Raw genomic sequence first — 14,395 nt, 5'->3', positions numbered from 1 at the left:
TAATTAGAGTCAGTCTGCTTCAAGTGTCGAAATATATGACTTCGCCCTACAATGTAATGGTAAGCTAAAGTAGTAGAGCAGGTGGCAGAGAAAGATGCTGTTCCCGTGTTTTATCACTGAACGAGGAGATTATTTTTCATTCAACTTCCAAGATTTTCTCATGAGATGCGTGTATTCCTTTTCTTTGTAACGTTCTTTAACAAGAGGAAGAATAATGCTTTATTTATTTCAAAACGTCTTTCTTCTTTGCCATCTGTATTTCCCCAGTTTTCAATTGTCACAAAAATCACCTTTTAATATGGTTTCTTTTTCTAGTTTACTTCATGGACATGTCATCTAGGCCGGTGACATTCATCGATATATCAGCGCATGTATTTTTGACACTTCCATGCTTCGAAAGGCCTTGTATAATACCGCAATCTGTAGGACATGCCTTTTTGCTATTTCATGTTAAGATCAAATTTAAACCCTAGAATTCCGGTGGTATTTTTCTTCTTTTCCGAAGGAGACTTCATATGTACTCATGCTACACTCATGATGTCCTATAAAACAGACGTCAATATTCCGCAGCATGCATTTGCCTGCCTAAAGTCATCATGATACAAAGTGCACTTTGTAGCCTTGTCGTCATCTTTGCGGTTGTTAACGCAAAAACAGGTAACCAGTACGTTAAAACTGCATCCAGTTTATTATTTGTAGGCATATTTCCATTTCTTGCCAGGCTACGTCAGATGTGTTCTTTTACAATATTTGGTAATCAAACAATTTGATAATCATTGCAACGTAGTTAATGCTTGTGTAAAATTTCAGATGTTCAAGTCCTGCCTTGTGACTCTATGAAGCAGTGAAACGCTTCGCTTTGGTTAAGCGCTGCTGAAACTAATGAGTACCAGTGAAAACGGGGCTTCACAGACAGTTGCGATGTGTAACGTGCGTTTTTGAACTTCAGCCGTCTATTGCGCTAGCGTCATATAAGCCGGGAATTATTAGGCGTTGGCACCTGCGTATGAATGAGGAGTGAGACGAAACACGTGGCCATGGCTCACCTCCATGACCGCCTAGTTGTTTTCGGCGCTGGGTACATGTGCGTCCACTTATGTCTAACGTTGTTTTTGCTACTGTTATTTGTGCTGCAGCATTATGTTGTTTCGCGCTTTGCAGAAAATATTTTGTTCAAAGTACACAGATATTGACGGAGCAGCTAGATGTAGGAACGGTATTGGCGCTATGTGAGACCTTCGTTAAGGGGCACAGCGCTTTCACATCCTGTCGTTTGCTTGGCCAGATGGGTTTTTCACTGTGACACGGTACCACTGAGATATTTGCGAAATAATTCTAGGTTAACGTAAATGTTTTTTGCGGTGATATAAATCAACAAACGCTATCGCGTCAGCAGTTTCAGGTGGCACTCATCACGCAGCTGCAACTGTGATTTGTCGCGTTCCCCATCTTATATTTCCTCCATATCTTAAGCATAAACCTCATTGAAGCAATGCGCACGTGACGACGACAAGCGACGCGATGGGAGTTCATGTCACGCAACTCTGTTGCTCGTCGGTGAAGCCACATATGAGCGACGGCTGCTGGAGACGCGGCGTGGTGGCAGCGCGACACAGTTCATCGTCTACGTCGGTCGGTGAGACCCGTTGTTATGGCTGACGCGCATTTTTCACTGCGATTTTCACGTGAGCGCGTTAAATACTGCCGACACTTGTGTCACAGTGGAAATAGCGCTACTTCGGGGATTGGGGGCCACGTACATGTTGCCAGAACACCAGGCCTTGCGCAACTGAGCCCACGGATTCTTGACATATTCACGCTTCTGGGAACACGGAATTCCAAACATTTTCGGGAATTACATAGTGCAACCAACAGATTCAGTGATCGTGTCTTTTTTTCATTTAATCTCGAAATATGAAAGTTAAAACTTGTCATCCACCCAAAATATAGTCCACCCTACGGCTCGGGAAAGGCATGGGTGCTGCGTTGGATTACGCTACCAAAAATCAAATCTTCTTCAACTGGGAAGATCCGTCTTAAAAAAAATAAATAAACCGTTTGGGTTTCTTTTGTACCTTCGTACTGCATAGGGGCGCATGAGAATTTTTCTCTATCATAAGTATTTCGCAGCCTTGCGGGATTTGGCAGAACAGATTTGCCAAATTCAGAGTCCAAATGCTCTGAGTTCCGATTATTTCGCTCTCGATATGCAATGTGCTAGCATCCTGGTTAGCACAGTGGGAGGGCAAACGTCACAGAAATGCTTTGAGAACGAGTCTGGTCTATGGACAAACTGAAACAAGCTGACAAGAAACTGGCGAATTTTTCTTCAACTGCGACGCCCTCTTTCTGAGAAACAGACATACGTTTCCTATATGGAAATTTCTACAAGCTTAATCGGATGACATTTTTTTCCTTTCTATAATACTTCTTTAACCTTGCACTATTCCGCAAACTGATGTTGCATATTTGTCTTGAGATGCAATAGCATTGGGCATGAAAATAAGTACCAACGAGACAAGTTCGAGAAGTTGGTCTTATCGCTATTTTAACGACGTTGCGAGACCAGATTGCGAAGACGGGCAACTGAGCTGGATTCTTGAACGAGACATGGAGACTTAGAGAATCGTCATTGTACAGGGTTGATGGAAAGAATGTTTTCAGAGAATTTCACGTTGATCTGGCGCACAGAAGGTAGAAGTGGCTATAATCTGTCGTTTCATGTTTCGATGTGTTGTACGCACTGTGTGGGAAGGCAATTCCACACGTCGTCCCAGTCCGTTTATTGAAAGCTAAACTAGGTAGCAAGCATCTTGGTCGGTGTTCGGCTTGTCCTTTCAACGAGGCCATCGGTATATGATTGATACCCTCTTGAGTAACGTTTTGAGATAACTTTGAGTGACGCAGTGTCGGTGTTCTCCGCATCATGATTTGTAGTCGTAAGAGAAACGTTGGAAGAATGTATTTGAAACCGTAACGATGGCCACTAATTTATTACGATGCAAAGTTGTATTCATGAAGGCGCAGCGTCGTGCGTGCGACTTGCAAGGAAAACAGAAGGATCTCGCCGATTAACCAGTCACCATAATGAATGGTGGCCGGTTATCGTTGTAGATGTCTTTCCGGGAAGGTAACAGAAAAATTTCTGAACGGTGAAAGAAGCTGCTATGCATTCCTGCTTAGTTAGAATATAACTGTGCTAAGACTTGCTCAGACAACGAGGCGCTTGTGTTACGACATGTTCTGCGTTAAAGTAAGGTTGTAGAAGCACCAGTCCCATCCAGATTCTCATATTAGTTTTAATATCAGCTGCGCAAGATGAATATCGCAAGAGCAGTTCTGATGTGAGGGAAAACTTCAGTTGAGAGAACGATGCGTCGTACGACGTCGTCCGTTTGAAGGCACGGTCCTTTCGCCGAACTTATGTCAATGTGGAAATAATATGACAAATCTGAGGCACAACTGTCGTAAAAGTGATCATAAATGACACAGAAAAAGTTCAATGGTCTGACGGAGCTCACGGTCATGCGTAAGGCCACCCTGGTCTTTTAAGTGGCCTAAAAGAAATGTTAAGGAATGGGAAACAGTTTTTTTTTATTTGAATTGAGGCTATAGCCTACTTGTTAAAGCAGTCGAGAGCAAGGTTAAGGCAGCTTTTACTTTCATCAAACGAACAACCAAATGCGCCAGCAACACAAGGATAACACCATACATATCTCCTACTTTAAAATACATTATGTTGGGCACATATGCCCTTCGAAGGTAGCTGGACCATTGTAAAGGCTGTAGGGCATCACACTTAGTTCAACTAGGCCACTAGTCGTTAGAAATATGGATTGTCTTCAGATTGTTTATGTATTTAACATAAGCCTGATCGTATTTTTTTCATTATGCTACCGTTTCATTCGAGACCTTGGATTGGTGCGTAGCGAAGTTGCTTATGTAAGTAGTGAGCAAAACTTAACACACATGAAACTGCATGAGTGTGCAAGCAAAAAAAGCATGTTAAATATTGTGTAGGTTATAAAACAATATTGCACATAAAAAAGCGCATATTTAAGGGTACACTCATCAGAGTGAACTCGCTCAGGCGAAGCAAACTGGCCACTGCTCAAAACGGGTACACACCAGCTATCAGACAAATATATTCCTAAGCTCGTCGTCGCATCTAACCCTCAAGCACCCTGGTACAATTCGTACATCAGGCGACAATCTAACAAAAACAAACGCTTATACCTTATTGCCAAGCCTTCACCATCTATTGAGCAACTGTCGACAAACAAGACTGCTTCCGATAAAAAGATGAAAACGCTGAAGCTTACAAGAACAACTTTTTGTCTGCTACTTTGCCATATATTTCGAAAACAAATGTTAAAAGGTTCTAGCGCGTTATACACCATGCACACGACCCTTTAATAACATTGCTAGATACCTCCTGCAGCATAAACCCAAATAATCCTTCTGCTTCAGTACTGAATAGAACATGCTCTGAATGCTTTTCCTCGACCACGACTGTTCATCTTCCCGATGTGCCGCACGACAGATTTTCCATTAGGTCACCAATAACTATTGATGCTGCCAGCATTGCTAAATTAACCGAGTCTTTAAAGCACGATTCATCTGCTGGGTCTAATGCAATTAGTTTTAAATTCGTGAAAGTACTTGCGCTTATAGATCAATTATACTCGCACAATTTTTCAGCAGTCGCTCGATTCATCAAGCCTCCCTAACTACTCGAAAATTGGGAAGCTGATCCCAATTTACAAATCCGGTTATGACTATTTGCCTCAAACTTATCGCCCCATTTCACTCACCAGCACATGCAGCAAATTACTCAAACATAACTTTTAAAAACATCGCCCCCTTTTTTTAGGACAGCTATTTTTTCCCTTCGACACAACATGGTTTTCGTCACCGATATTGCTGCGAAACAGAGTTGCTGTCTTTCACCAATAAATTACATTGCGTTCTTGGCAAGTAATCTTGCACAGATTGCATACTGACAAAAACAGAACACTAATTTATGTAACGCCGCCGAGGTGAAACTTTGGTCACTAAGACGTAGGCTTACACTTGCTCCCCGAAACGTTAAACTAACTGCATATCTGGCATTGGCGCGTCCCATGATAGAATATGCTAGCATAATATGGGGTACGTATAAGAAGAATGAAGTAAATTAAATGGAAAAATACAGGCGTGCGGCAAAGTTTATTATGTCAAAATATGTGTACACAGATTGCTCACTCAGCTAAACGTGCCGGAGGTTTCATTGCGGCGAAAAGTGGCTAGACGAAAATATATTTATCTAATGAAACATAACCGCTTCAATTACAACACTCGAAGGCACTTACAAAACAGAACGTCACGGATATCACGGTGCATTAGGTCTAGTCACGAGGACAAATATGTACGTTTACCTGCAGAGGGTGACTCATTTATGTACTCCCTCTTTCCTAACACGATTGAAGATTGGAATGCGCTGTCGCATAGCGTAACGATAATTGATTCTCTAGAACTGTTTTAAAGCTCTGTATTGGCCTGTTATTCTTCTATGTAACCATCCTCACGCATAATTAGCTTCTTTGTGAAATGATAGGCAGCATGTGTAACACGACATGATTGAAATGATTCTACGGAATATTGAAGTTCGCTAGCGCGATGCGGAAAATTTGATATTGTAGGATGCAGTTGCTTCTTGTATTCTTCGATGCTTGTCATAGGATGTTCACTTATATACATGCGGATATCCTTGTGTAAAGTTGGCGTAATTAAGCAGTTGTATTTCCTGGTTTGATTTTTGTAGCGCTCGCGTTTGCAGCGATCTTTGAAGCTTACTTTATGATTTCCCCCCTTGTCTCGGCCTTTCGGCTAACAGTACCAATAAATAAATAAATAAATAAATAAATAAATAAATAAATAAATAAATAATTTCGTCTCTAACTGGTCCAAGAGGTAGAAAACGGAACTAAATATAACAAATGTAAGTTCGTGCGCGTTTATCGTTTCTTTAGCACTTCCCCGTAATATTGTCTTAATGGCATTCCTCTTCATTCTCTCGCATCATCAATATACCAGGCGTACACATAACACGAAACTTAGCTTGGAATGTCCATACTGAATACGTGACTAATAACGCTAATCGCTTGTTAGGGTATTTACGTTCAACTTCTCTGCCGCTCCATCGTCCTTAAAATTTCTACTTTATAAAGCAACAATACGACATGAAGTTGAGTACGCGTCATCTGTATGGGAACCTGCGTATGAAAATCTTGTATCTTCTCTCGAACTTACCCAAAATAACTCCGTTCACTTCATCTTTTCAAATTACAACCGCACCGCAAAAAAAGACGGGGAATGCAGGAGATGCATATTCAAGACGATGAGCAAAACGTGAACAAGGTGAATGCAGGAGCCAACGTTTCGACAAGTGGACTTGTCTTGAAGAAGACAAGTCCACTTGTCGAAAAGTTGGCTCATGTATTCACCTTGTTCACGTTTTGCTAACCGTACCACAAGTATCACAGCAATGAAAACTAACCTTTCCCTTCCACCTTTAATATCTCACTGGAAAATCAGTCGCCGGCGCTCTGTTCCACAAAGTATATCATCACGTGTCGCTACAGGACGATTTTTTTCACCACCGGAATACATTTCCCGTCGCATTGATCATCGGCACAAGGTTGGCATCAAAAAATGCAATACTTAAGCTTTTTTTCAGTCTTACCTTCACCGGACATCTGTCAAAGGGAACCGCCTCCCTCCAGATATCGCTGCCATTGAAGATAATTAATGATGTTGCGATGCACTAACAACCTTTGTTTATTTTGGAGAATGTTGAATTTGTGTTTTAACAAAATTCACTGCAATATATTTATTGCCTTTGTATCACCCGCCGTGGTTGCTCAGTGGCTATGGTGTTGGGCTGCAGAGCACGAGGTCGCGGGATCGAATCCCAGCCACGGCGGCCGCATTTCGATGGGGGCGAAATGCGAAAACGCCCGTGTGCTTAGATTTAGGTGCACGTTAAAGAACCCCAGGTGGTCAAAATTTCCGGAGTCCTCCACTACGGCGTGCCTCATAATCAGAAAGTGGTTTTGGCACGTAAAACCCCAAATATTATTATTATTGCCTTTGTATCCTACATTACCCACTACCCTCTGTAATGCCTTTGGCCATGAGGGTATAATAAATCAATAAATAAGTAAATAAATAAAGAAATAAGTATGCGGGGTAACCAAGGAGGTCTTAGAAATAATGAAATATAAAACGACGAATTTTTTTTCGCGAAGTGAGCTGGGGCTTATTGGCGAAATTGCCCTCAAGGCTATTCGAGAGTTCGACTGCTGATGGAAAGAAATTGAAATAAACACCTGCGCAACCGTGGTTGTAGTGCGACAAGATTATGTTGGTTACCGATTCAAGCTGCACGGACAGGGCACTTCAGAGATGAAAGCGTCGGCGCAATAACCGATGGCCCGTGTGTTACCTTATGCAAGGTGAGAAGGCGTTCGTACGTGCATCTGTGTGCAACTGTGTCAAATGGCAACCCATGAGCATGAAATGAAGGTGAAAAGTGATGGCAATACCTGTTACGAATACTAACGCTTTCTCTTGCAAAGATTCTAATTAGGCGTCACAAGAAGAATATGGAGGTCAGAAAACTGGCGCATATTTCGAAACTTGCCTGATTCATGTTTTGTGTGCAGTTAGTTTGCAATCTTTAGTAGTGTCCTTTAACCTTTATCTTACATATGCCAGTTCAAGAAATGCCCTGACGTAGAAGCGCTCTATGTGTTTCAGCCACTTCATGTTACGGGGAAATGTTACTGACAGGTACTTCAGTTTATCTACATGTGCGACGTTACTCGCCCTGCAACCTAATAAAAAAATTCGAACCTGTTGAACATGAAAGTCATTGACAGTGCCTTCGTTAAATTAGCTGTTAGTTGGCAGCAAACACTCAGCAAGAACACTCAGCAGACATGATCAGCAATCCAAATGATTCATCATCACCATCATCATAATTCTTTTTATGTCCGCTGCAGGATGAAGGCCTCTCCCTGGGATCTCCAATTACCCCTGTCTTGCGCCAACCGATTCTAGCTAGCACCCACCAATTTCGTAATTTCGTCGAAACACCGAATCTTCTGCCGTCCTCTACTGCGATTTTTAATAACGTCGAAAAACTTAAGTATTCTAAGACAGACCAAGTCGAACGCTATGGCGTAGTCTATAAATATGGCGTCCAGTTGGCCAATACTATTTAGCAGCTAAGAAATATCATGTGAAAGCTTAGTGAGTTGTGTGACTGTCGAAAAACGGGGCCGTAAACCATGCTGGTATGGTGAGGTAACGCCATTGCTTGTTAAGCTATTATCAATATGTGTGTGATAAAATGTGTTTAATTAACTCGCAAGTAGTAAATAACAAACAATTCGTCCTGTAATTAGAAATAATTGTTCTTTTTACCAGATTTAGGGCGTGCGACGACGTTAGCACTCTAGCAAGCGCATGGAACGGTAGTTGCAGAAAGTGACTTTCTGAATGTCATTGTTAGGTAACAAGCGGTCACTGAAGGTATCGCTTTAGGAAAGTGTTAGGAATATACTCTGGACCACGGAGTTCTGTTGCTATTATTGAATAAAATATTATGAGCATCTTCTTAGCAAGGCTAATGTCGGGAAGCACTGGAAGAGCGACCCTGTTAACAGGTGTATTAACGGTCCCGTAGCCGTAGAACATTATCTATTGATACATTCATTTCGTGAATATGATTGTTATTTTATTTTCTCGTTGAATTTTTACTAGTATGCCTAAAATTCCGCATTTTCCAGTCAACTAAAATTTTAGCCCTATTTAGATTGCCCACTTACAACAGACAAACAGGCGCTGATTTTCGAAATTTAAGCGTACTGAATGACAATTATTATTTTTATTTCAGCACCTACAATTGTCTACCCAAGAATGTTGGAAAGCAGATCTGAAGATGATGTAAAAATTGTTAGAATATCCGATGACATAACGCTTGCACTGCGGAAGAGTTCTGTTTTTGCAGAAGAACTTCTGATTCACAGCACTCGGGACGGGGTACCCATTGCATACCACGTGAGCAGGCTTGGACTCAATTTTGTTAATTTTTTGTTTTGTTTTGTTATATTGTTCTGCCTTATCGCCTGCCATCCTAGACCGACACTTGCACTCCCTTTCATAAGGCGTTTCCAGGCACTAGTATGAGGCCATGTGGAAAGAAATATTTTTTTCCAAGCATTAGAGAAAACCACTAAAGCGTGCTAAGAGCTCTGAGCGGCCTGTCGCGTGGCACACTTTAACGTATTCGTGGGCTTGTCTATATATAGCAAGTATTGAACAAGAAGAAGCTATGTGGGAGTTTTTCATGTCTGTCTGCAAGTTTCTTATTGACACTTTCTATGTTTATACAATATTTGAGAAGTTCTAAATTAATTAAAACGAATCATGTAGTTAGGCGGAATAGAAGAAATATTCTGAATATCTCCAAGCGAAGGCAAGCAATAATACATCGGTTCTCTCCATCTAAGTGGCATTTACATATTGTAAATGTTTGGCTCAATTTACGTGGGACACCCGGTATATTCATACACTCGCAGCACGAGCACATCGCGTTTGCCACGCTAGATGTCGCAGTACGACAAGAGAGAACTGAAAGAATGGTGTCTAGCTGCTGCAGACGCTTCATACATTATTTGTTTGAGCGATGCCCATTTGTTCTGTGGCTAGCTTGCCTCACTTCTTATCGCATTACCGTCCACAGAAATTTTCAGCTTCTTTAAAACTATTTTTTTGAAACTAGGTGATTCTATTCCTTGAAAATATAACAATCTGTTTCCTGTAACTGGGTTATATAAGTTTATTGTACGCTTTCCACATAACATTTTGATAGGTAAAAATAGGAAGATGTCTCTCCATTGAAACAACTGCAAAAAATAATCCACTGACAAAAGACACTCCCTAATGCGAAATTACAGCGATACTTCACGATATATTCGAAAGAATGCATTGTTGCGCCAAAAAAGGGAAATAAAGACTTTTTTGGCGCAACAATGTATTCTTTAGATCTCAACCAACTCGCCCAGCAACAAGTTCTACTCACGATATATTCGCTGGCGCGGACAATCTGTCTCGTGCAGCGCGTTTAAAACGCGACGAAGTGTGGAGCGACTGCCTTGCTAATCGGGAGATCGCGGAAGGCAGCGCGGGGTTGACGCGTGGGCGCGGTTCACATCAGCCGCCGCCGACAGACCTCTAGCAATGCAGCGCTTTGCTTCCATATATAGCATCGGTGGACGCGCTCGCGGCATCTCGTATCGATGGCGTAATCGGTTAATAGACGACGCTCGCTACTCTTGCGCCATATTGTTGCCATCGTCGCCGCAGAACACTTCTTCCGCGGCACTACGCTTTTCTTGTGAAGCTTGGGCAACACCCTTTTACGCTTTCAGTCTGAAGGTTCCTGTGCACCCTCATCCGCTTTCCTCCTCATGCTCTCATCGCTATCGGCGTTTGTCATCTCTCGCTGCGCTTCCCGTTCGCCCTTTCATCCTTAATTCGTGGTGCTCATTCGCTCGCCGACGGATGCCAACATCCGAAAGCCCGAATGGAGGCCTAACACAATATTCAGGAATGCATCTTAAGTTGAAGCCCACATTTGACTTGTATTATATGACCCCTGTCGTGAACACACCAAAGGAAAGAAAACAAGCGTCTTGAGCGTGTGCGCGCCAGGCATCATTTATATTAAGTCAAGCACGGGTTTCAAGTTAAGATGCATTTCCGAATACGGGGGTCAGAAGAGGTGCGCTCTAAAACAGGTTCTAATGAAGGCATGGCAGATGTAGGGCCCTCATTTTTCGATTCATGGTCGATTAATGAAGTTAACAACCCCAACTTATACCTAGCTGGTGAGCCTTTCCGGTGCAAGAACAACAGTATACAATACTAGCCCCGATAAAGCCGTCAGCTGCTCATTCTCTAAAGTTCATGTGTTCTCAGCCAAATATATGAACTGTTCTGGAGGTGGTTACTCCTACACCAATAGTCTGGTTCCACAACCTTGCAAAATAAAGCTTTGGGCAGGCTGTGAGTGCGCTTCGTCGCGACGTGCTGAAGAGGTTCTGGCTATGACACGAGGATGTGCAAAATGCTTGAGCTTAGGTCTGATTAAATTTTCAGCACTTTTGGTGATTTTTTTCATAAGTAGCTAGATTCCGACATTCTGAATAACGGTAGAAAGAGCATTTTTGATAATAACAGTAAAATCCAATCTTGTAGAGAATATTTTGCAACGAGTCGTTTTTAGCACCAAGTTAACTTTTTTTATACGGCTCTCCTATCTCTGGTATGAAGACCGCACGCTGCACGAGACAACAATTTTTCACTGTTAGGGATCACGAAATCACAAGCACAAAGATTGCAAAAATTGAAGAAGTGCCGAAATTGAAGAGAGTACACTATAAACTACATTGCCGTTCACTGCTACGTAGAGCGCACGAGCGGCCGGATGGATGGATGGATGAATAAATGTTATGAGCGTCCCCTTTGGAACGGGGTGGTGGGTTGCGCCACCACGCTCTTGCTATTATGCTGCCTAATGTCGTACATAGTTTACAAAAGAAAAAAAAAGAAAAGGAGACACGGTGAATTCCCATAACAAAATTTTGTGACCCCTTATCGCGAACATTCTTTTGTATGTCTCTGTTCTTTGTCGTTTCCCAACTTCTCATCCACCAATCTTTTAATCGCCTCTTACTATTCTCCATTGCGGACATGTTTACTTTCCTCCTGCTCTCGCTAAAACCAAGGTCTTCAAGGAGGCCTTTGGTGCCTAAATCGACCGCTGCGCAGATATCTTCACATTCTAATAAAACATGCTCCACGGTTCCCTTTGCTTTACCGCCAGAATCACATGCTTCTTCTCCCGTATATCTCGCTTTATAGTCGCGTGTTCTAAGGCATGCTGATCACGCATCGAAAAGTAATGAGCTTCCCTTTGAGTAAACGTAAATTGTTTCTTTCCTGATTTCGTTTCATTCGTTTCTATTTCGTTCCTGATTTCTTCCTCTTAAGCAGTTACTCATGGCAGGTTTTTTTTTTTCATTGCCGCCACCCATGAGATTATTTCAGTCTCTCTGACTTTCCGCTTGGCGTTCTTTGTTCCTGTATTGCTCACTCTACAGGCCGCATACATGCTGGTAAGCTTCCTAGTTCTTTTATTCTACTGTAAATCAATGATTTCCCTGTAAAAGTACCTCGACACTCTCCCAGCCAGTTTACTTTCTTCGATATTCCTCAGTCGTTCTTCATAATCAATTTTACTGTTAGCTTCCCGCTATTCAAGACTTGTTAAGCTTATATCACCCGGCCCAGCTTCATTTGTAGTCTTCCCGTGAGCGCTCAATGCGAGGCGTCCGACTTACTTCTGGTTGCCATGGAGTCCTGACTATACCTCTGATTTGAAGCAAACAATTGCATTTTAAAAGTAAGTGCCGGCGAATTTACACATTTGCACATACCCCGGAGCACCACGAACCTATTCTGTCCCCATAGCGCTCTGTGTTTCATTATGGCTGCATTTCTCTTCCCGTTTGCTGGTATAGTTTGTTCCTGTATTTCCATATATCTATTGCCTTCGTTTATCCATATACCAAGGTATTTATATTCTTTTGCCCGAGGCTTTTCTTGGCCCTTTATTGCCCCTGGTTGTTCACTGTTTTCATTGAATACCATGGGTGCGATCTTGTACGCGTTCCAAAACAGAACGGAGGCGGTCAGTTCTACCGAGCCACACACGATTAGTCAATTTGATCCGTGACGAAAGCCATGACGTCATTTGTGACGTGATTACTGTTGTTAATCATTCCGTGTCGTCTGCTATCGGACGAACGCAACGGAGCGGACCGCCTATTTCGTGACGTAAAGAACGGACCGCCTCCGTTCGATTTTGGAACGCGTCCAAGATCGCACCCCATAACGCCTGATTTTCCAACGCTAAATTTCAAACCTAAATTCCCGCCGTCCTGCCCACAGACATTAGCCAGACGTTGCAAATCAATTTGCTTGTTAGGAAGCGACACAATGTGTTCCACATAAAATAAACCTGAAAGCTGCTGTTCTACTATCGTACGCGCCTGTCTGTATGGGAGATTGCACCCGATATTACTTCCTTGAAGCGCCCTCCGAATCCTCACCATGTACATCATAAACAGCAGTGGCACCCCTGCCTCAGTCCCTTGTTCATATTGACGCGTGTACTTATCTTTATCGGGCGACCACGTTTCGCCACCTAACAAATGTAATCGCACAGCGCGGGATGCGCCTGCATGTATCGGAAGTTTCTGGAAAGTTATCGATGCTTCTATCCGGCTGTCTGTTGTCGCCGAACCCTGTCTTATCTGATTTCATCGCGTGACGCGAATGGTGTAGAACTTTGTGGAAGGCACGCGGGTCCGAACGATTAGTCTGGAACGTTCGACGACTGCAGTATAAAAGCCGACGCGCTTGACCCGCTGATCAGATTTTCGACGATCGCCGACTGTGTTCGCCGCTATCGTTGTGCTATAAATGTAGCCTGTTTTGTGGGCACAGGTTCGCCCAATAAAAGCTAGTTTTGTCTTTCACAGTACTGCTACTGTGTTATTCAGCGTCACCACCACGTGACATCTGGTGGAGGTGCTTTTGGTCCATGTACCGGACGCCCCCGACAAGCCGTGATCCAAGCCCGGACCGTTAAGAGAGCACCAACGTAGTCACGGACCATCGAGTAAGCCGTCGTCTACAACAGCTGCCCCCGGAGCACGGACTTCTACCTGTGAAGACCAAGAAGATTGTGGCCAAGACAACCACAATGGCTGCCCCAGTCTCACCCATCGTACTTCAACGACCCAGAGAGCCCCCTACCTTCCGTGGAGCTATGTCGGAGGATCCTGAAACCTGGCTCGAAACCTTCGAAAGGATCTCGACCTTCAATCACTGGACCTCTGAAGATAAGCTACGACACGTGTACTTCTCCTTGGAAGATGCCGCAAGGACTTGGTTCGAGGACCGGGAGTCCACCCTAGCAACATGGGACCTGTTCCGCAGTAAAGTCCTGAGGACGTTCACGAGCGTTGTCCGAAAAGAAAGGGCCGAATTTCTGCTGGAAACCCGAGGCCAACTACCTAATGAGACCATCGCTATCTTCACAGAAGAGATGACCCGTCTTTTCCGGCACGCCGACCCGGAAATGTCCGAAGAGAAAAAAGTGCGTTTCTTGATGCGAGGCGTAAAGCAAGAACTTTTCGCCGGACTAATCCGAAACCCACCGAAGACCGTAGCCGAGTTCCTGACAGAGGCTACGACGATTGAGAAAACGTTAGAAATG

General features: G+C 43.2%; 1 protein-coding gene across 1 annotated transcript in view; it reads left to right on the top strand.

Annotated features, from left to right (window-relative positions):
* Positions 1–528: 528 nt before the first annotated feature.
* LOC142579897 (venom metalloproteinase BumaMPs1-like) overlaps positions 529–14,395 on the top strand; it is a 61,971-nt gene continuing 48,104 nt past the window's right edge. Inside the window, exons 1-2 of the mRNA XM_075690569.1 lie at positions 529–657; positions 8,942–9,105. Of these exons, the coding sequence (XP_075546684.1) occupies positions 597–657; positions 8,942–9,105 (225 nt within the window). The 5' untranslated portion in view covers positions 529–596. The remainder of the gene's footprint in view (positions 658–8,941; positions 9,106–14,395) is intronic.

This window comes from Dermacentor variabilis, chromosome 4 (genome assembly GCF_050947875.1).
Source record: "Dermacentor variabilis isolate Ectoservices chromosome 4, ASM5094787v1, whole genome shotgun sequence".
In the NCBI taxonomy this organism is placed as follows: Eukaryota; Metazoa; Arthropoda; class Arachnida; order Ixodida; family Ixodidae; genus Dermacentor; species Dermacentor variabilis.
This window is presented reverse-complemented; position numbering and strand designations above follow the sequence as displayed.